Source organism: Drosophila tropicalis, unplaced genomic scaffold, assembly GCF_018151085.1.
Source record: "Drosophila tropicalis isolate 14030-0801.00 unplaced genomic scaffold, ASM1815108v1 contig_805, whole genome shotgun sequence".
NCBI classification, from domain to species: Eukaryota; Metazoa; Arthropoda; class Insecta; order Diptera; family Drosophilidae; genus Drosophila; species Drosophila tropicalis.
The window spans coordinates 2,647,468-2,671,742 of record NW_027173295.1 but is presented as its reverse complement, the minus strand read 5'-3'; the positions used below and the strand labels follow the sequence as shown (position 1 = coordinate 2,671,742).

The 24,275-nt window shown below is 37.3% G+C and overlaps 1 protein-coding gene across 1 annotated transcript in view; it reads left to right on the top strand.

Moving 5' to 3' along the window:
• Positions 1-21,970, top strand: part of fz (frizzled) — a 118,971-nt gene extending 97,001 nt beyond the window's left edge. The window contains exon 5 of the mRNA XM_068293867.1: positions 19,503-21,970. Within this exon, the coding sequence (XP_068149968.1) occupies positions 19,503-20,035 (533 nt within the window). The 3' untranslated portion in view covers positions 20,036-21,970. The remainder of the gene's footprint in view (positions 1-19,502) is intronic.
• The last annotated feature ends 2,305 nt before the right edge of the window (positions 21,971-24,275 follow it).

Below are 24,275 nucleotides of genomic sequence, written 5' to 3'. Positions count from 1 at the left end.
TTTTGCTCTAGATAATTTATGTATGGCAATCGATTGCAGTTCATTGAAGTATTGTATCTATTAAAAAAATTTAAACATATACCAATTAGCTATGTTCCATTAGTCTCCTTTGGTCGCTCTGTCTTTTTCATTGAGTTTCAGTTTGGACGTCATCGACGTCCGATGTCTGGCCAGGTTAGCTATTCTGGGGGTCCTACTATGTTAAATCGTTTACCTAATCTACGCATTAACTCGACTTCTCTTGCAAATTGCAAATGCCTAATGTATCTGTTTGTAGATACAAAATATTTAGGTCTCAAATTCGTCTCTGAATGTCGCCCACTCGTTCTCTTCTTGATTTTGGCAGGCTTTTATCTTAGTTGAAACTTTTTCACAAAGCTTCATTAATTTTGCAAGCACATTAACAGTTTCATTATTCGTTCTTGTCCAAGAAGTTACAAGAATACAAAAGTTCTTCACCTCAAACAGGTCTCGTCTGCCTCTTACCAAAAACTAATCATTTTTAATAACCAATAATTTATTTTTAATCAAATTTTAATGAAAACTTTGTGCCGACCCGCATGAAAAATTAAGCAACGGCAAAAGTTGACTTTGACTTTGTAGGCCTCTTGTCATGCATAAAAATTAGAGTAGCCAATGGAGTAGTACATAGTAGCCAGGCGTTGGGGAATTGAAGGATGGTGGATGGCGGTGGATGTAGCATGAAGGAGGGGCGTGGCAGAGATTGAGTTGAAGATTTATTATGCCAAGATTGAAAGGAGATAGCCTCTCGACTGAAGGTCGTGCAGAAATCAAACAACCCACCCAAAGATGGCGACGCGCAATGCCTCAATCTCTTGGCCCCTTTGCCTTAATTAATTTCTTTTTTTTTTTGCGTCTCCTTCGTCTCGGTTCGTTCTTTTTGTGTCCATCTCTGTCAGTTTTGTTGTATGTAGTAGACCGGCTTTTCTGCTTCTGCTTCTTTTTGTTTTTCTTGTTGTAGCTAGTCATTTGCCCCTTGCGTCGCATCCAAAAAGGGTTACAGCTCATTATTTTTACTAGTTCTAGTGCTGGCCCAGCCATTGGCCGACACTTGCAGTTGGGCTGGGGGCCCCAGCGCAATTGCTTTGATTGCCCACAACACGCCGCCAAGTAGAACTGGACAGAACAAAAATAGAAAAAAAGAAAACACTGCGCTATTGGAACAGCAAAGGCGAAGGCTCAGGCAATGGCAATGGCAATGACAACGGCAGCAGCAGCAGTAGGAGAAAGAGAAGGAGCAGCGCATAGTGTAAAACTGTGGGCGCAGTCCACTTGGGAACGTGGCCTCAATGGGCAGTGGTGTAGAGTCAGAGAAAGGGATACAAGATGGATTGCTGAAATTCTTTTTCATAGCTGTTACACAGAACTAAAACCATTTTGTGCGACTGGTATGGATCATTCTAAGATTCATAGGATCATGGAACAAACACTTACTTTTCTTTTTCTTGTTACCCATTGATTTTTATACCTAGACTACGCCTCTGGATAATTCCCAACCATTCCAACTGCCACTTTTATCCATGTTTGGTCATTTCTTTGTTGCGCCTCTTCCACTGTTTCTACTGTCCGGGGCATTTGTCGTTTAGTTGCTGGTTCCAGCCTTTGCCTTCGCCTTGGCATCTGAAAAATGTCGCCTGGTTAACTTGCTTTAAGTTTACTTTGCTTTGGCTTTGATTGTCTGCACGGACATAGACTTGTTGGACTTGGACAGCCGCCCACTGAAGATGATAATGATAATGATGATGATGAGCATGAGGATGAGAATGAAGATGATGATGACAATGACAATTATTGCCACTGCAGAGGCAAGACAGATGCAGGAGCCAAGTCATCCCCCTCCATTTGCTACTCATCACTTGGCATTCTCCTTCTTTCATTGTTATCAAGTAACTGCTGCGGCTGGGTTGTCTTCAATGTCTTCCCCCTCACTTCCTCACTCTTCATCACCATGTTCATGGAAGTGTCGTCTGGCTAGTGCAATTCTTAATTTTTTTCTTCTCTCTCCTTTTTATGAGTTTTCATTGGAGTTGGAAATACAACCGCAGAGAGCAACCGCCACTTATAACTATTATTTTGAGGCAAACGTGCAGCGATGCGGCGTTCCATTTCATTTTCGCTAGAGAATGTCATGGCGAAACGTGACAAGCAATTAATTAAAAAATTAAACTTCGACAAAAACCACCATGACGAATCCAGATCCAAATGCCATATACCTACTGCAAACGTACCTACATATGTACATACATCTAACCCAAAAAGCCACCAAAAATGTCCATCATCTCATCTCATTTCTCGTGGAAACATAATTTGCCAATGAGGCACATGGGAAAATGGCCAAAAACAGAATGCTGATGGTTATTAGGAGGCTATTAGGACATAACCATATAAGTATGAGCCAAACAAAGTATCGATCATAAAATATATATCTATCTCTACTACCCAAAATGACAGACAACATTTCAAGTGGACATTGTGTGTCATTGTCTAACTCTCCCTCATAGTCATAGTCATAGTCGTCGTCATCGTCATCGTCGTAGTTGTTGCTGTTGTCTGTAACTAATTTTGTGGAAAGATAAAACCAACTGAACATTGAGAGGGAGAGTGATGGCAGGGATGGGAGAAGGGATTGCAGGAAGGAGCAGGGAACAAGGCAAGCGCACTTAATATTTCTTCTGTATATTTATGTACTTCAGTGGAAAACGTCAGTGGAGTTATGAGCAGCTCATTACAAGCAGCTAAGCGGTAAAAGCATATGCAAAAAAAAAAAAGCAAAAAAAAAAAAAAAATTAAAGCAAAACAGTCGACTTTGTTATACCCTGGAAATTTTTTAAAATTCAAAACTGATCTTACATTCATTGTCCATCAATCTGCCGAGGAATTTGTTATTATTATTTTATTTTGCAAACATGATATTCCTCATTTTAATGACTAATAGGTATTTCGATTTGAAAAGGCCATTTGTTAGAGGAGGTAAAAGGGAAATGTGGGGAAAAATGCTAGACAAAAGCGAAATTCCAATGAGACAACGAGACATGCTCCCTGGTCACGGGTGTAGCAAACAGCCATAATGGATGCAGACAACAACAACAGCAGCAACAACGATCCCAGCCAGTACAACAACGTTGACAACATGGCTCAAATGTCAGGCATTGGTCAACGGCTGTTCGCCTCACCTCCCATGCTTTTGGTCTCACTGCCACTCCCCCGCTTCCGCTCTTTCATGTCTTTGTATCTATTGTTGCTGCCGTTTTGCCATTTCTCTTTTTCGTTTCTTTTATTTTTCGTTTTCTATGCTACTTCAGCTTTACCATATGTGTCCATGTCTGACTCTGACTCTGACGCTGAAGCTGACTCTGATGTGGATGTTAGTCGAGGAGGAGGGTTTTGTATGTTACATGTGTGCTTGCTCTTCGTTGTTGTTGTCGTCGTCGTCATCGTCATCGTCAGCGACCAGCTGGTTCTGTTCTTAGTATCCTCGTTTCCCGATTCCACCTTGTCCGTTATGTTACAGACATTTCGGGGGGAGTTCCATAGGCGCTCACGCACACACATTGATGACGATGATGGACAAGACGGGACAAGAGGAGGTCTGGTGGTTAGGATAGGGTAGATTGCTAGGTATGTTAGGCAGGTAAGGGTCATAAGTTCTACCATAGAAGGGCATTAAGACATGCGTTGCATGAGAGGGAATTTGCATGATTGGGTTGTACAACAATAGTAGTGAGACATGTGATATATGGTCATGGGTATGGAAATGTAGAGACTTATGTACGGTCTATGGCTTTGGTTCTGGCTCTGTATCGGAGTCTGAGTCTGAGTTCAAGTCTAAAATGGCGAAATTTAAGCTGAAAGCTGTGGGAATCTATTACAGATGAATGTCTAATACCGTTGATGGGAACATTTCCTATGACAGTTTACCCAATGATACGGCTCGATCTAAATACAAACATAAAATCATGAATTAATATGCCTCTTCACATTAAAAACTTCATTTGATTGTGGAAGCATTTTGCTTTAAATTTATTGAATTTTCTCTAAATCACTGAAGGAAAACTGTATGTGTATGTATATTCTTTCATCTGCCATCTCTTAGAGTAAGCTCGGCACACCTTAAACCGTTTATCACAATGCCACCATATGGTCCATGGCAGTTATGATATTTTTTTTTGCCGACTACTCCTACTCTGGGATTTACCTTAGCAGCCCTCTCCTTTCTACCGAGTAACTGTATTTATGTGTTTAAAGCCCAGATCCCCTCCTTAGTCAGGTTATGCATGCTAGTTGGCTTTATGTCTTGACATTTTTATGCCTAATGCATATGAGCAGGAGGGGACTCTGAGGACTGTTTATTAGTAGTTGACTTACCATTCTATCTCTCGCATTGGCCCACACACACACACGCACACACACACACGGTGCTATTGCGGTTGCTATTTTTTCTGTTGGATTTTTATTATTTTCTTTTCCGTATTTTTCTTTTTCTGCCGCTTGTCATAATTTTTGTTTATTTTCCTTTGCCACCCACCCACAAAATACTGCGACTCTGACATCGTCGTCGTTGTCGTTTGTTTGTTTGCTCAGAAAACAAGAGGCAAGAAAATTTTCTGCAATTTCGGTTTGGAAACTGTTCAAAAATATACCCTGTACTCCATTCAGTTATAGGCGAACAAAGATGATATCGATGAGGGATCTCCCAGAACTGAATTCAATCAATGAATAATGGATAAAGTTCCATCTAAAAATAGAATCATAGTTTTTTTAATTGCATCCTCATGAGCATACCCTTTATTTATCCGTATCATTATAAGGGGTATGGGAAGCTTATATGGGATATTTTCTAACTACGCACAGATGTTTCATTTTAGCTTCTTTTTCCGCAGCTTTTCCCAATCTTCCTCCTTTATTGGCCTGGCCTTTTGTATTATTTGCTTATCTTTTCTATATTTTCTTTTCTTTTTCTTGATCTTTGGATTCTTTTTATTTTTATATATTTTTTTTTTAGAGAGATAGAGAGAGACAGAGAACTAACAATAGAAAGTGGAGTGAAAAGTAAACTTTTTAAACTGTTTACATTGTCAACAGTTTTTGGTCCCGTTAAAGTTAATTTTATCCTCAATCGAAACCCGCATAACGCTTGAGCAAAAACCCACACACACACACACAAATTGATTAAACTGTCAAGTGACTTTATAACCGACAGACAGACATCGTTGACATTTTGATTATTAATCATTCTGAGAAAGAGCGAACGAGCCAAACTGAGTTGAGCCATAGATAAATATCTTTCAATAGTCATCAATGCGGGTCCCCTTAAAAGACAAATTGCCTAAAAGTGTTGTGCAAAGTGTCTCGCTTACACTTTCCCCCTCTATCTCAATCTTTTTCTCTGAAGTTACTATCGAACATTTAGTGGCATCTATCCCATAACTACTACTATTCATAATTAAATGTTTTCCCTTTATCAAAGTTTTTCAAAAACTTTTACGCAAATGAGCCAAATAACGAAAGAGAAAAGTTCACTTCCATCTCGTTCTCTGTCGCATCTCGAGTGTCGAAAACTATTGAGTCATGGATGGAAGGGGTTGGACGGGTGTAAAGGGTGTAACAGTGTAGTGAACACCTGTTGGTTGGCCGGGTCAAAAGGATGGCCGGGTAACTCGGATGGTTAGATCGTTGAAGTTAGTTACTCACTTACTTTTATGGCAGTTGTGCGCTTTGAACCTTTGTCCTGGCACAATTGTGTTAAGTGCGTTTTGATAGCCTATGAATGAGGTGAAATAAAAATGAGTTCACAGTTCAAATTGTATAGATAAGTATGAACAAGAGACGATATGACTTTTGAATAGACCAATCAACTTGCAAAAGTTCAAGAGTGAAAAACATGCTAGTAAAATTTTTAAATATTTTTAATGCACAATTATTTTAATGACCGAAGCGTGACAACTATTTAAACAATAAAAATCAAACTTCATTGATTTCTTTTCTTAATTAAATGTGGTTATGAATTGATCACCGTCTAGGCAACAACTAGATTCTTTTTTTAACTGGCGTACGAAATTTATTTATATTTCCATTCTTTCATGTAGAATTAAAATAAAAAGTAATATATACATATACATATTTTCAGCATTCATTGCGATGTTGTGCTCATTAAGAAACTTTTCCCAAATGATAACAAGCTTTGTTTTTGCACTTTTGCAATTTTCTATTCACTTTCAATTATTTAGAGGAGGAAGATGGCCCTTTACCCCCCGGTGTACTTATTACAAGTTTTTACATCATCCACTAGCTAGGTTGGTTGAGACTATGTACTATACTAGTTTTTGCGCTTCATATTCTTCTGTCTTTTCGGGTTTTGTCTTCCTGGGCTCTGGCATCTTCGTATTCATCGTCTTTGTGCAAAAGATGTGCATACAAATTGTTAAGAAACATTCTAACAAACTGCAGAGAGAAGTGCAGACAAAGTTGGCAACAAAAGGCAGGCAACCCGCTTAATTATACACACCATTAATAACTAAAACCAATTTGTATGCGCGCAACAAGCAAGCAAGCATAGTTGGAGCTAAAGCAGTAACCGTAGGAGCAGTAAGGACTTTTCTTCTCTCCTGGGAGGACAATGCAAGTACACACACACACACACATGTGGAACATGTGGAACAAACACACACACACACACACACATACGGGCAATCACCCATAAATCAACGCACAAAAGGCACAAAAAGTGTCGAGAAGGACAAAAACAAAACGCAATTTGTGCTGGAGCCATGGCAAAAAAGCATGTAAAGTAAAGGAACTGCGGCAGAGTACCGAGAGTAGGAGTATAAATGGGTGGAGTCGAACTGCAATAACTGCCAAACAACAACAACAACAACAATGGTAACAGAGAGAAAAAAGAAAACTGTTGCAAATAAGCAATATTGATGACTTTTATACTCCCTCTCCCCTACCGTCCAAGCAACAAGAACAAGACAACAAAACAAGGCAAACAAAAGCCAACTAACGAGTAAAAAGTGCATACAAAAAGGTAAACGATGTGTGCCATATAGAGATGACGATGTTTACCAAGTATTGCCGCCCCAAACCAGGTCCACCTCCATTCGACTTCGACGCCGACGCCGACTCCGACTCCTTTTCGCTCTCTCTTAAGAAACCGCTAACTGACAAAAGTTACAAAAAAAATTCCAGGTTTGGTTTTGTTCTTGTTATTATCGGTCTACCTATCTACGTTTACTTGTTTGTTGCTCTACTTATTTATGTACATACTGTACATACCTATATACATACAAAGGTTGAAGTAGCAGGACGTTGAATATAACCAAAAATGGTCAAAAATAGCTTCCGCAAGCGTCTTTTGCTATTCCTCTTCATTCTTTTCTTCTTTTCGTGTAGATTTTCGTGCGCTTTCACGCTTTTGTAAGCTTCTCATAGTTACTCACTCACTCTTTCCAACTCCCTGTCTCCCCCCCGTTCTGTGCTGTTATTTCTCTCCTTGTCTATGTGCAACATGTAATTAACATGTGAGCAAGGGGAGTAAGGTAATTGTTGCAGTTTCAAGTAGCAAAAGTGCACTAGCAAAATGCTTTTGCTTTTAATTGCATCCCATAATTATGAGCCCGTGGTTAGATGTGCATCAAAACTATGTATGAATGGGGCGTCGCAAAGAACACTATCAATTTACGTTTATGCAGATATGTTCCAGAGATACTGATTCTATTAGATAAGTCCCCTATTACAACATTCTCCGACTCTTAAATGGCTTCATTTGCATTAACATTTTAAAAATTTAGTCAATCTGCACTAATTGTTAGATTATGAGCACTGGATTTTTGTTTTTTATTGCTTTTTGCTCTTTAAAAACTGAAAAATATGATTATTGATCTTATAAATATTAGTTATAAAAAGGGATCCATTTCTAATCTTTATTATACCTGTTTTCAATTATAGGGCAAAAAAGATCAGTAGAACTTTCAGCTTATCCCAATTCATGAATTTGGCAGGAGTCAAAGTATTGCCAACTTTGGAAAACTTAATAATTGATACCTTTTAAACAGAAATTCTGCAACTTCTTGTGGAATTCTAATTACACATATCTTAGAAATTACGAAAAAGTATACAAGTTTTAAATCAAGAGTTGACGTAATTTTTGTTAACCAATTCGAATCCATTCTAGATAATATTCCGAATATCAGTTATTCGAGAATCCCTGCCAATGCCAAGCCTGCCAAATGCAACAAAAACTAACAATTTCACCGCCAGCCAACTGCCATCACTTCATCAGAAAAAGAGGCAAGAAAATTTCTTTAGAACGCACTCTGAGCGCTTTTGGCAATCCACAACAGTCAACACCAGGGGCGTGAATACCCACGAGTACAAGCGCGCCCCTTGTTCCTCCGCCCAACATTAGAGCCAAGCCATCGGGTTGCCACCACAACTCCCTAAGCTGTGAGAGAGGCAACTTTTCTTTGAGTTTTCCCATCGCCCAACCTACCGCGCGCGCTTGTGTGTCTTACCCCCCTAGAGAGAGCTTTTGCTTACATTTGCCACCACCAGGACCACCAACATCAAGTCCTGCACCAAGTTGCTTAGAACAAAAGGCTCACAAAAAAAGCCAAAGAAAAATAAAAAGTATTATATAATATGTATTAGCAACACAAACAAGTTGTAGGAGGAACGCATATGGAAAATAAATTAGAAAAGTTGCGGTTGTTTTTTTTTCTTCTTTTTTTCAGTAGTAGTAGTATTCAGACTGCCAGACTGGCTGGCAGGCAGAAAACTTTCCTACATACAAAGAAATTTATTAATATTTTATCCCAAGAGTCAAAGAACATTCAATTAAAACTTCGCTATGACTAACAACATTTTATCATACTCTCTCCTATTAAGCAAATTCTAATATAAACTTACAGACATTAACTACTTTTTCAATTATCAGGCGATTGGGTTTCCCATCCATATTTATCAGACTTAGTCATTGTATTGCAATTCCTTGGCAAACAAATTTCAGAGCGAATCGAGCTATTGTCATATAGTTAAAAAATCCAAAAAGGAATCAATTTCTCATATTTCTGAGTATTTTTCTCATCGAATCAATCAGTAGGGTATAGGAATTCCGTTGGCTTCTTAAATGTATTTTTTCCCCGTTTTTTCTTACCCATTTAGTTAGTGATGTAGAATAAATAAGAACAACAACAACAATTTGTTGTCCTGAATTTGTAATGAGAGCGAAGACCATCAGAGAAGGTGGTGAGGAGAGGTGGAGCGAAAAAAAAGTTGCCGGTTTCAATTGCAAAAACGGCGAAACAACAAATTTTTGTTAAGCCGTCAAGCCAAAGTGTTTGGCCAGGCTATTTGTTTGCCTGATTGATAGACAAACACACAGAGCAAAAGAGTGTTGGGTAGAAATTTTCTTGTTTTTGTTTCTTTGCGTTTTTTTTTTTTTTTTTGTATTTTTGGTGGTCGGATTGTTGCCTGTTTCTGGCACTTTTTTAATTGAAAGGGTTAGTCGAGAGAGGTTGGTTTCTTTTTTTTTTGTGTTTGGTGTAGGTGAGGGTCGAGGTCGAGTATGAAGTTTTGTTGACTTTAACCTGATTTGTATGTACTAGATGAAATGTTCCCTTTGGGTCGGTCGTCAAGCCTTTTGGGTTCAATCAGACCAAAAAGTAAATAATTTTCTCTAATGAAGTGTATAAGAGGAATGGTTGGAAAAAGGATTTCACTTGGTCAATATTTAATAAGAAATTGTTGAAATTAAGAGATTTACTTACTTAAATGTAATTTAAATCAATTGTACGATTACATTAACGACTCTTAGCTATTTGTCTCTTTAGACGTCCCTTATTAACCCCTCGATCCGCTCGCCATCAAGCCAACCAGGTGAATCATTAGCATCTCTTCAAAATTCCTAACATTTAACACTCATCCCCATTTTATGGCCAGCAGGAGTTAAAAACGGAGGGGAAAGAGAACCCAAAACAATTTAATTAAATGATATTTCCCTCTAATGGACATTTTTTCCGCTAGACATGAACGGGTTAAGTATACGACGTGTACAACTGCGGCAGTCAGGCCTTTTATGGCTTCAATCTAAACCGCAGTGCTACGAGGGAGCAGCAAAGCAAGAAAAAAAGATTTATTTTTACGATTTGGTGAGAAAAATCTTGAAGTATTAAAATGCCACACAGAACGAACGATCCGGCGGGGGAAAAAAACACATTATCCTTATTTTCATTTGGTTAAACAATTTAAAGATTCACGCAATTATAAAGTAAAATAAACGTTTTAAAGAAGATTTCAAAATCATTTTCAGAACGTAAAAATTAAATTAAAAACCATAAGAAAATAGTTGCAAATGTTAATCAGTTGCGTTTTTCTTAAGTTTGTAAGCAAACATGTTAGAGTTGTGTCACATCATACCTACTTAGGAGATTATGAGTGTAAGTTTAGGTATTTTTTTTTTGGTTTTTGTCTCCGCTAAGGTGGTGCCTCTGCTGTAATCCCCATTTGACCTATTCACCCGAAAAAAAATGTACGCCCCTATACACCATTCTATTATTCAGTTCTTTGGCATTGCATTTTTCCCACACGCACTTAAAAATAAAAAATAAAGAGAACCATTTGATATGATCCCTTGGGTCTCATTCATTCAGTCGTCCTGCATGCCAGGACAGGGCAAAGCAGGCCAAAAAGCCTGCTTAGACATGCATAAATTACGCGCGACAGGACACTGTAATCCTTGAGCACATCCCGACAGCGCTTTTCAGCGGCATCCTTCTCGTCGTCGTCGTCGTTGTCCTCGGCCCTGTGTCACCCCTCATCCTCCTCCTAGTTGAGTGAATGGATACCATCTCTCCGACCGACCTCGACAGGCCATCAGCAAGAGAGTTAACCGCAGTCGGGCAGGCAGTCAACATGTCGCAGGCTTCACATTAAGTGTGGCGCCTCCCGTTCCCTTCATCACTCCATTTTGTTATTTTTTTTGCTCTTATCCCCCGCTCGACCCCTTTTCTCTTTCCTCCCTGTTGTCCAATTCTCGTAATGTTCTGTAGGTGGCAAAGTAATTAGTGAGAAGAAGCAACGAAGAACGCACTCGACTGACTGACGCTCTCTCTCATTTCCCTCATTCCCTTCCTTTCTTCAATTGTTGTTAGTAGTTGTTGTTGTTGTTGAGGGGTTAAGCACAGCTTTTCATTCGCTTAGTCCCCACCCTCCGCGCCCTCTAGGCACCTACCTCGTGACGGAAATGAGTTTTGTGTATTTCACTTTTCATTTTCCGCGCTCACCTTTTCTCGGTGGCAATAAAAAAGGATTAAAATTTATGAAATTGCACAAAAGCTTTGCTTTTTTCCTTTTTTTTTTTTTTTTGTTGTTTGTTGCCTTTGGTAAGGTTTTTGAGTGTGGAAATGGAATAGGAATTGTCTAAAAAAAAAAACGTGCTTGCGGTTACCGCGATGGGTTAAGGTTGAATGTTATAAATAATGGAATTTTTAACAAGCGAGACATAAATCTTGAAATATTGTATAGAGAAAGAAAGAATTACTTTGAAATGGGTACTTAAATATGTGAAAGAAAGCAAAATCCTAAGACTTTGAAATGAGACAAAACAAAAATGACATAAGAGGTAAAAGAAACAGATTCTTTTCGAATCTTTAGAGTATGATTTTAAAGTAGTCAAAACTTCACCACAATAGCTTAAATTTTCGGGCCAAGAAGAGGAAAATCGCCTAAACTGATGAGCATATTGATGGTATTCCCAGATAAAAAGATCAACAAATAAAGTTAAATATAGTTGGTAAGTTAAGCTAGGGAAAATAAACACGGAATAGTCTTATTTTCTTCTTTTTTGTTGTTTTTGTAAATCCAAACACTTTGAACTTTTTGACAACACTGTACCTGTGGTAATTCAACTGACAACGACGATGTTGATAACGAAATGTGAAGAAGACTTCAATTCAAAGATGGGAATAGGTATATGAGGGTAGGTGGGAGGGTTGTAGAGTGCCACCATATTGTTAGTAGTCTCATACACACACAAACATACACATATATAGAAACTGACGTTCTTTCAACAATTCCATATGTTGCCATAAACAAAACTCGAGTAAACTAAGCCTCTCACACGTCTCTCTCTATGTATGTATATCCAACTGTAGCCCCCATCTGTGTATGTGTTTTTCCCTTTGCCCCCTTTTGCCTTGCCTCTGCCACCACCTACTTGTTGTAGTTGTTGAACTTTGGCAGCCATTTTACAAGTGTGTTTTAGTGTTAGTGTTTATGTGTCCTTGTTTCCTACAATGCAAATTGAAATTGTTTGCCTTGTCTGTGAATTCTCTACAACTGAACTGAACTGAACTCAACTCAACTTAACTGTTGAGAGTGGAACCTTTTGCTGCCGCCGCCAGCTGTTGTTGTTGTTGTTGTTGTTATTATTGCTGTGTTGATGCTGTTGTTGTTTTTGTTATTGTAGTTGTCGACACATAATATAAATTCTCTACGAAATTTTAGGCATGTCTCTCTGCCATGTTTAATTTTCAAATATTTGCACCAAATAATCGTGAAACAGCAACAAAAACACTTAACATAAATACACACAACATCATCAGGGACTCGCCCCTATCCCCCTCGCTACCACTCAAACTCTCACTCCCCTAGCCTTAACACATCTCTCTTCCTCCCATTTTAAACCCTTTACCTCTTGTCATCAGCACACGCACACACTTTTTCCATCCTTCCTTCCTTCCATCCTTCCCTTACCCCTTTTGTTGTCCAAACGTCCTGGTCCTCTTTTACTAAATAAAATGTGCCACAAAATGACATTTAATTGTTTCGCAACACAGAGAGAGAGAGAGAGAAAAAAAAAAGTATGGCAACAATAATGGAAGCTTAAAGGGGAACAAACGGATAGGCTGATACGGGTGGGAGTTTTAAGGCGTGGAGGGTACGGGAACGGGAATGTGGGTGGGCACGAAGCCATCTAATGACACTTGCCTGCATTTTGTGCATTTCCCATTTTGCTGCTGCTATTTCTGCTTCTCTTGTTGCACATTTCCATATTTAATTGCACATCTTGATAAGCCCCCCCCCCGCAATTCTTAACCCTTTTTTAGCCCCTTTTCTCTAACTCACATACCCTTTGGTATCCCGCTTGGTCCTACTTCATGATTTTAGTTTTTTTTCTGTTTTGCTGTTGACATTTTCAATGCGAAATTATGCGACACGGCAACTCTGGCTGGCAGCGTTTTTTCTGTTTTGGTTTTTTTTTTTTTTTCTCTGTCTCACTCTTTCGTTCTTTTTTCCTGTTTGCTCTTCGTTATTCATTAGCCTCTGTTGCTGTTGACCTCAATTTTTATTGCCTGCCACGTTTTTATACCCCCGTTTCTGTTTGTCTTTTTTTATACGTCGCGTGTCGCTGCCTCTTTGCAGCCCAACCACCACCCCCTCACCCTCCTTTGCCAGCCGCCTGTCACTTGCAACAGGTTGTTGAACCTTAGAATTAGGCAAAAAAAAAAAAAAAAAAACAAAAACAAAAGAATAAATATAACAATGTCGAAATGGAATAAGTAAATTGACTTAATGAAATGTGTAGCAACGCTTACGTGATCTGGGGATTAAACGATATAATTGCTTATTCCTTCTAATTGTGATTTATCTTGGACTATGTCTTCAACATTCACAACAGATTCAACAATTATAAAGATAATAATTTCAATTAAATTTCCATTGCACAATGTTTTAAACGAAAATACTTCCATGTGTCTAACTTTTAGGGCATAAATATATACATATAAATTGCTTGATCAGCCAGTTTGCGAATTATATTACCATGAAAACTAATTGAAATGTAGCGCAAGAAACTATTTATTTGTAAGACAAAGTGAGTTAAAGAATCTTAAATGTCTTCTAGATGTTCGGCAAGAATTATTCAGTTTTTCAATTCAAACAAACTAAGTCAACTTTGTAGGTATTAGTAATGTTCTTAGGACATAAACTTGAAACAAGTTTATTTTGTCAAAGTTCAATCTGGTTATAACTAAAAAAAAAAAAAAACAAAACTTAAATACATATGTATGTATGAAGAAGAGCAGCAGCCTTTTATTCTATTGAATTGCCGCAAGATAAACGTAAATTCTTTCAAGTCTTTACAGTTGCATTGAAATATAACTTTATACCATAAAAGTCATGTCATGCTGACAATGCTTAGGAATAGTAGTTGTTGTTGTTGTTGTTGTTGTAGGAGCCTGTTTAAGCGTAGATGAAGCAAATTAAGCGACTGGACTATTTATAAGAGGAGCCTAGAAAATTCCAGATAAACGAAATACAACAATAAATTACAACAAGGCGAACACAGCGAGGGGCAGCCAGTTACATTCATAGAGAGGCTATTGCAGATAGTTAGAAGAGGAGGCAGATAAAGTTGCCCCATGTTTCCCTCACCCTGCCCCCTCTCTCGCTCTCTTTATCTTCTTAGCTATTTGTATGGAGGTTTTGGCGAATCGCGACCCACGTATAAAGCGATTTCCGCTAACTGAATATAAATCAGAGTTAAAGAAATGAAATGAAATGAAATGCCACCTGCCGCCGCCCTGCTTCTTGTTGCTTCATTTATTGTTGTTGTTGTTTTTTTTTTTTTTTTTTTTTTGCTTTCTATAGCATCGATGATATTGATCTTAATTTATATCAGAATCGGAAAGAGAAAAATTAAAAAATGAAATCAAGACAGAACCAGTTCTATCACATTTGAGTCCTTTCTGACTAAACCAGTTCTTTATTTAGTTTCTCTGCCATTTTGGAAAATTGCAATGTATTTTTTCTGAGTCGTTTTTTTTTTTTCATCAGCCTTCTTTGACTCTTTTGGTTTCTGTTTTGTTTTTTTTTTCGTTTTGTGGCAGAGTTGACAATTCTGTGGCTGCAGTTGAGTAGGAAGAGCCACTATATACTATATGTATAGCTGCAACTCTTCTCTACTCCACAATGCATGTCAATTGTTTTGTATGGCAGCAGGAATTCTTCTCGGCTGCTGTTGCTGCTGGTTGCTGCATGCTGCATGTTGAATGTTGAAGCTGTTGGCAATGTTGCGAGATGGTAAATGACAGTGATAGGAAAGAGAAGAGAGGTAAAACGAGTTTTTCGGGGAGAGTTGCGTTGACTTTTTCAGCTGTCTGTCAGTCCTTTTCATACCAAACTAAAAAAGGGTTCCCGCATGTTGTTGTTGATGCTGTTGCAGTTGTTGTTGTTGTTATTCTTCTTCCTTTTTGCTTGGCCCGGCCCGGATGATGAAGTGCAGACAAGCAAAATTCCATTTTTAGTCGGGCTATTGCATTTGATTATAAACCAACCTAACCAACACACAAAAAAAAACACACTCACACACAGACATACAGACACAAACTTGAGTAGAGGAGAAAGGGTAAGGGTGTGGATGGAAAGAAATAATGAAGAATCTTCTTCTGCAAATGAAACAAGTTTGCTCTTTTTTTTGTTTCTTCTTTTTTTATCCACTTTGAAAAGGTGTTAATCTGCTGGACAAATATCAGAATTCCAATGAGAAATTACACCTAAAACTCAAAAGCAAAGCTACATAAATGGCACCGACATTGTTATACACTTTCACTGTTTGATCAATTCCCTTTTATAGGTAGGTACATCCTCTAAGCCTTTAACGTTGGCCAAAATGAGTGAACATCTTCTTAAGAAGTGTATGCCAAAAAATAAGAGAAGAAAAAACCAGAGGGCCGGGGCTAACTTCGACCGCGTCAAAGTTTGTATACCCTTGCAACTTTTTTGGTAACTCTATCCTTACCTATTAGCCATCAATGTGGAAGAACGTTTTATCTAAAAAGGCTTAAGCTTGAGAAAGAAAGGCCTACAATCATAGGAAATAACGAAGATATTGATCAAAGTCACTGTTTTCGACTAATCGTTCCTATGGGAGCTATATGATATAGTCACCCGATCTTGATCAAATTTGGCATAGTCGCTTATAGGCGTAGTAAACTCTCTAATATTAAGTTTCACGACAATAGCTCAGAAAATACCGAAGTTATTGAGAAAGTCACTGTTCGTGACTTGGCCGTTTGTATGGGAGCTATATGATATAGTCACCCGATCTTGATCAAATTGGGCATAGTCGCTTATAGGCGTAGTAAACTCTCTAATATTAAGTTTCACGATAATAACACAGAAAATAACGAAGTTATTGAGAAAAGTCACTGTTCGTGACTTTGGGGTTTGTATGGGAGCTATAAGATATAGTGGTCCGATCCGGCTGAATCCGAGATATACAACGCCTGCAGTATATACAAGCCTACGTGCAAAATTTCAGCTCTGTAGCTCTTACGGTCTAGGAGGAGTTTGCGTTGATCCAGACGGACGGACGGACGGACGGACGGACGGACGGACGGACGGACGGACGGACATGGCTAGTTGAACTCGTCTCGTCTTGCTGATCAAGAATATATATACTTTGTATGGTCGGAGATGCTTCGTTCTATGCGTTGCACACTTCTGACCAAAATTAATATACCCTTTTTGCAAGGGTATAAAAACAAAGGCAGAGCTTTGTTGTAGTTGGAATATGTTGTTGGGTGGCATCTATTCTCCATTTGTTGTGGTTGCTGCTGGTGCAGGTGTCAATTTTTCTAACTTGTTGTCTCTTTGTTGTTGGTACTAAGTGAAAATGCAAACTAAATACAAACTTGTCCAAAGTGCAAAGTTTTGCCTTTTGATCTTTTTTCTTTCTTTCTGTTTGGAAATGTATTTTCTCTCAATTCTAATTTATAGTCCATAATAGAGTTATACACTGGTAAAATCAATCTTTACCCACAAAAAAAACTTCTTGCACATTTTAATTTAATTTACTGTCACACAAAATCCGAGGACAGAATGTTTATCTATCGCTCCATAAAATTTTATAAATACATTAAATGAGAAAACAAACATTATTCAAGGGAAAGAGAATAAAGGAGAAATTGGGTGGTGAAAATATCTTTTCTATACTGAGTAAAATGTATAAAAGAATTGCTTGCAGTCGTTTTTCATTTCTTTTTTTTTTTCTTAATAGTTTTTCATGACATAAGCAGCTGCTGCTGGACAATTGTTTCATAATTATTCCATTATAGCACAAAGAACAAAGCGAAAAAGAAACATAAATGGAAAATTGCTTAATTTATGTGTCATTTATCTAAATGGAGCAGCACAACCCAGCAAAAGTCAAGCCAATGATTGTGTCTCTGTTGGATTTTTTTATATGAACATGTATATATACACAAGATAAGTAACTGACAGCTTGTGGAAAGGGGTTATGAGGTGGTGGGACTGAAAAGGAGGTGTAATTAAAAAAAAACCGAAAGCGAGAGAGAGGGAGAGAAAAAAAACATCGTCGTGTGGCGACAACGACAATAATAATCGCGGTCTACTCAAAAAGCGAGAGAAAACAACAGACACAAGAGACAACATGCGATTAAAATTTAAAATGACAGTTGACAGTTTCATCAGCATATTACACATACGTACATGCATGAGAAGAAACAGAGAGAAAGAGAGAGAGAGGGACAATAGAGACACACACACACACAGAGGAAAGGGGGAGTGGCGAGTTGATGACCCCCGTCTCCCAAAGAAACGGGCACAGGAACAGCAGGTGAAATGTCATATGGGCTTTGACTTTAGCATAAAGTGAAACTGATGTCTGATGGGAACACGAAGAGTTGCAGCTGCTGAAACTTTGTCAAGCGGATTAACGAGAATGGAAACGAAGAGGCTACGGCATAGGGTCTGTAGGAGATGGAAACATAAATGTACATACATACATATATATATTCTGGATAGCAATAAAAATAAAGCAGAGAGCAAGCAGTAGATAAAAGATTATACATATATGTATGTACATATCTTTCAAACAAATTACCAAAGAAAAATCTTGGAATGGAAATCAAAAGGAATAAAAACCACACAAATAGCTGTCGCTGACTTGGCCTAAACAAAAACCCTTCAAAAAGATAACAAACTTATTTCACATGAGATTAAAACATTGCTAAGACCTAAAAAAATTATCAGGACAGTTTAGTTTGTTATTTGTTAAGTAAAACCTTTCTTCATGTTCATTTATTTCAAATTCTCTTACAATTTAACTTTCATTTTGCACCTCTGTCTACCATTTGTAGCTCTTCTTTCATATTTAATTATTTAACATCCTGACTCAGTCTCGGACCAAAAAGATAACAAAAATGTGTCTTCAATATAAATAAAGTATGACTACAGACAAATGTTATTAAATTTAAAAATGAGCTTTATTTTGGACAATGTAAAAAGTGTTTTTGGTGTGAAAATTATACTGATGATTTTGCATTGAAAATTTTATTATAAAAGAAAAACAATAACAAAGTTTAGATGGGTAAGGGTTAGAAGTTATTTAATCAGTTTCGTTATGTTTACCGTTAAAGTTTAGACATTCATTGTAATGTTTGGCAGTGGAAGGCAAATATAATAAATGTTTATAGCAATCACCTTTCTTTTTACAATTTCTATATTGACATAATGATTGTTGGGCCTAGATAAATATGTATGCACCGTCTCTCTCACCAGCCCCATTTCGGGCTCTCCCTCTCTGTCGCTCGGCCTGTCTAGCAAGTAGTTCAAAGTCAATTTGCCGCCTGGCTTGTTTAAACAATTTACAAGCTCAAGTTGCTGACACCCCCCGTTAGTTGGGTCCCCTCTGGTGCCTGCTGTTGCTGTTGATATGCTCTATCAGGTCTCATTAGCGCTATTTATAAACATGTTACAATTCATCGACATTCAGCCAAGTCATTCCCATCCCCATCCCCATTTCCATTCCAATCCCCATCCAGCTGATGTGTCCCCACAAATCCATCATTCATTCGGTGTGCCATATTTCCGCTCATAAATTATCGATTAGCCTCTTGTTGCCTCTTCTCTTTTTTTTTTTTATTTTTATTGGGTTGATTTCTTCACTAAACTTCAGAAGGCTATATAAGTTTTCTGATACTCTTTGAGTTCCTTAATAATTCGATTACATTTACCTTCATTCTGCTGGATTTTAATATAGTTTAATTAATTCTCAGCAAAATTTCTTATTTACAAAATCGAATTTAAATTGCTTAAACCTCATGTTCTTAAAAAGAAATATGAAAGATTCTATTTGTAAAGGGTATAGAATCTTCGTCACGGTAATAAGGTAACTTTTTGGACAAGGCGAGCGCGGGGTCCTGTGTTTATTTTTCTGTTTTTCTTCCGTTTGGGAGACATGTTAACTTAGTTTTCACTTGAACTTGTCGCGGATTTCCCGAGCTGTTGGCGCTCGAATTTCGTATGCTTGATTACACTTGTAAAATACTTTCAATTAATTTTAACTCGTTTTTATATTTCAGTTTAGTTACAGTTGAGTTAATATCTAGATTGCGGTTTAGTTTTTTTGCAATGTCTAATTGATTTCACTTTCTTTCTCTCTTTATCTCTGTTTCTAGGTGACATTCTGTCTGGCGTTTGCTTTGTGGGACAATTGGATACTCATTCGTTGGGTGCATTTCTGATTCTGCCCCTCTGCATTTATCTTTCGATCGGGGCACTATTTCTGCTGGCTGGTTTTATTTCACTTTTCCGGATACGCACCGTAATGAAGACGGATGGCAAGCGCACGGACAAACTGGAGCGTCTCATGCTACGGATTGGCTTCTTCTCCGGCCTATTCATATTGCCCGCGGTGGGTTTATTGGGTTGTCTCTTCTATGAGTATTATAATTTCGATGAATGGATGATTCAATGGCATCGGGATATATGCAAACCCTTTTCCATACCATGCCCCGCTGCCAGGGCACCTGGATCGACCGAAGCACGTCCAATATTTCAGATATTCATGGTGAAATATCTGTGTTCCATGCTTGTGGGTGTCACATCCAGTGTTTGGCTATATTCAAGCAAGACCATGGTCAGTTGGCGTAATTTTGTGGAGCGTTTACAGGGCAAGGAGCCAAGGACAAGGGCCCAGGCGTATGTCTAGTATGAGACATGGACAAAGGGGGTGGGTAAAGATGCTGCAAATGGCGATATTGATGGCGATCAGGAGGCTGCTCATGCTCGTGGTGATGGTGGAGGGAAGCAAACAGTGGCCATGCCTCCAGATGACGATGCGGCCAATGAGAGTTACTTAGTGTTTAGCACGTAGAGTCTTCAGTCTACCCCTTTCCCCTCTTAATACCCAACTAAGCAAATACAGTCGTAGTTGTAGGTCTCCCATTAATGTAAAAAGGAAATTAGAAAATGGTTCCGCAAATTTTAAATCAGTTTTCAATAAGATTTTACTGAAAATTCATTACTTGCGGAATCAGTTTCTAGCTGTCCTTTAAACAGAAAAAAAAAAAAAAAACATAATATAAAGCTTTGTATAAAGTTCATCTGTCTCTCGAATCAAAAATTGACTTTAAGCTACTTATTGTTTAAAAAACTTTATGTTAAACACAAACACACACATACATACTTAAAAATTTAAAGCCCTCATTGGGCTTTGTTGTTGAACCAAAACTATTGATATAAGTTTACAATTATTTTAATATTCTATAAGTCTCAAGTATTTTTAGTATGCTAAAAAACAAAATCGAAAAACATGAAAAAAAAAAAAAAAAACGATAAGGCAAAACACGCTTTCATTTTCATTTTTTAAGTCGTGAAATTGAATTGATGTTTTCAATATGCATTTAAGTAGATTTTGATAGATTTTCATTTTGTGAAAGCTTTAAATGTGCCCCCCAAAACATAAATATATATATATACATATATACATAAATGAGCTAAATGTGTAGAAAGAAATCCTGTGAGAGTTAGTACTAAAACCAAAACAGTTGGAGCATCGGGCCCATAGAGAATAAGTCCAAATGTAGAAAGAATGAAATATATATCCAAAATTTCTCAATATATATCATACAAATATACATACATACATACATATATATACAGACACATTTATGTTCATCACTCCCAACTCCAACTAATGGTCTTCTGATTCTCACAACAACAAAACAAATAAATAAACCCAATTAAATAGTTTATACGAGATGTGGAAATGAAATAACAAGATTTGTGACCCACGACCTTTCATGCCCAACTCCTTCAATGTTCTCTCTTTTATTTGTACAATTTTAAAATGTCCTAATTTTTGTCAATAAATTGTAAGTTGCCTCATAACAAGTACACATGAAATTTCGCAACATATGAAGAAGGTTTATTAGGAGGTTTCGCCCATAATGAATGCATTTGTCTTGTTGTCAATCAGACACATCTCGTATACGTAATATATAAGTAAATATATGAAAACAAAACATGCTTAATGAATGTCAAGGCGATAAATGTATTATGTAGCGATAAACGAAAGTAAAATGAGTAAAAGCAAACAAAAAAAGAAAGAACAAAAAAAAAAAACAAAGTCCTCCATGTGCTAAAGTTAAAATGCATATACAACTATTATTAGTTTTATTATTATTATTATTGCAACTGTACATTTGTTAAATGATCATTTCTATTGAATAATTTTTTTTTTTTTTTATGACGTTATAGTCATAATTTTGCAATTAATTTTTGTTTTAATTTAATTTTTTTTTTACATTTTTTTTTTGTTGTTGCTAAACTACTGCCATTTAAAAAGTACATATGTATAAGTATGTACTTATAGACAGGAAAAAGGCCAATACACTGACTAACTAACTAACTAAACGAAGCGATTAATTAATTCTCTGTTAATTAGAAAAACAAACAAACAGCAACATTTTGTGTATAGAATTTAAGTGCAAATATTTACCTATTGAATGAAACAAAAAAATGTATGAACAAATTATGAGATACTCGGTGTAAAATAGCGAACAAAAAAAAAAAGAAAGAAAAAAACAACTTAAAAACCTATAAGTGTATACAACCAATCAAAAATGCAAAAATTAAAAAAATTAAAAAAAAAAAAACAAAACAAAAATATTAAATTAATAAAAACACAAAGAACTTTTTTTTTATTGTTAAAGACTGAAATTTGTAGTTGCGTTTTAAATTGGTTTCTGGGACGGTTTTCAAGGGTTTCTAAATAATGATCAATACAATTTGGAATTGCCTACTTTAAGGAGCATATATCCTACTATATCGTCTAAGAGACATTCTTCAAAAGATGACAGTCAATCGCCTTTCAATGTTAAAATGGTAATTTGGATGTTTATTGCTCACCTTCATTAAAAACTACACTTTAAAATCACTCTCTTCAGCTTAACTACCCTCCTCTTAGCAGCTCTCGTTCTGCAGCATTCTCCTCCCTTTCCCACTCTATCCAACTAATGATATTTTGCACACAATAAGCACTTGTCCAGTTTGTTTTTCACACCCCTATCCAAAAAAGTCGAAAAATAAAAAGACTGAAAAACTTTTCCCATTAGTAGAGCAACATAGAACACAGGACTTATAGCTGCACATTCACACACACACACACACACACACACACACACACACATTTAGTCGGAGGAAAAAGAACTATATGACCACAAAAACAGCTTCAAATTCAATCATAACTTGCCAACAGCCGTAAGCCCTTCTGCTGATGTTCCTCCTCCCATTTACAAATCTCCTCCTTCTGCTCACTACACTTGAGCCAGATGGCCGTAAGCGTTGAAATTTACGAGGGGAAAGCAGCAGCGAAAAACCCACGCCCATATAATTTTGATTACACTTGTTTTCTAAATACTCTGCAGGAAAAACCACAGAAAAATACACAAGCACACACACAAGTGTGTGTATATTTGTATTTGTGTGTGTGTATGTGTGTGGGTGTAGGATGTGTATGTATGGAAAAAAGGCCGAAATAAAATCCAGGACGATACTGTACTTAGGAACGGAGAGGTGAGCTAAATGCTAAGCTTCTTGGCAACAAATTGCAGTTAAAAACGAGAGGGAGTACCCCAAAAATCTCGTTCTCCTACTGCCTAGCACCCTGTACCTATCACCCACCCATCTACCCAGCACACAGGAGGACATGTATTAAAGGATATGAAGGATATGGCAAATGTTTTACAAAACACGTGTGCGATTTAACAACTACAAAAGAGAAAAAGAAGAAACCAAAGCAAAAAATACATACATTGGCATGGACATGGTCAAGATCCTAGCTTAAACGAGAAGGGATTCCATTCGTATTTCAATTAAAAGTGTTTTGAAGATCGCAAATAAAATCAATAATAATTGTATATTATAGTTTACAAAGCATTCCTTTTTCGTAAGTTAAGGACATTCTCTACTGGACTACACCCATGGTGTATTTGGAACCAAAAAAGTAGAGTAAAAAAAACTTTGCCAACAGAATCCAATGTGGCGGTGAGTTTTGTTGCGTTTTTATGTGACCGCCATAAAAAAGTTATTAATGTATGGGAAAGAGCGGAAAGTACACATACATACGTACACACACATACATACATACATATATCCATACATGTACATATATGGAAGATGGGAGTGCAAAAAGCTATGGCTACGGGGGTCTTGGGGGGACAGGAGTCAGCAATTGCACAAGGCACACAACAACACACGGCACAAAATGGCGCGGGCGTGTGTAAGCGTTAATGTGGCAAAAATGTTTTCAAAATGAACTTTTCCATTTTGCTTCGACAAATTCCTCTATACACTAACTTGAATAATAAGAGTACAAACACTTAACTAAACCGGGCCAACATGAAAACGTTACTGATTTAGTACTTAGCTCGGCTTTTATAACCAAATAAAATTTGATGTGTCATCCATCTTTTAGCCAATTGCGCAACTCTTCGGAATTCTTTATTAATTTCTGTTTATTTGATGATTTGTTTGGTGAACTTTATATAGTCTACTTTTGGGAGTAAATTTGCTGGCATTCCCTTCTCTATACACTCTCTCTCTCTCTCTCTCTCTCTCTATCTCTCTCTCTCTCTTTCTCTCTCTCTCTCTCTCTCTCTATCTCTCTCTCTCTCTTTCTCTCTCTCTCTCTCTCTCTCTCTCTCTCTATAGGGTATACATAATTCAATGCAGTCGTTGGACTTGTAGCAGATTTTATTTCACTTTTATTATTTCTATTGCACTTTTTTCCTTCTGCTTGCTTCTTTTTTCCGTTTTTTTTTTGTGGCGGCGTGAAAATCATAAAGCAAAACATATGAGTGGTTCTGTGTTGTGGAAGTTACTAAAAAATAAAACCTGAACTACAACAAATAAACTCGCATCCTAAATGCGATAGTTTTGTGCGGTTG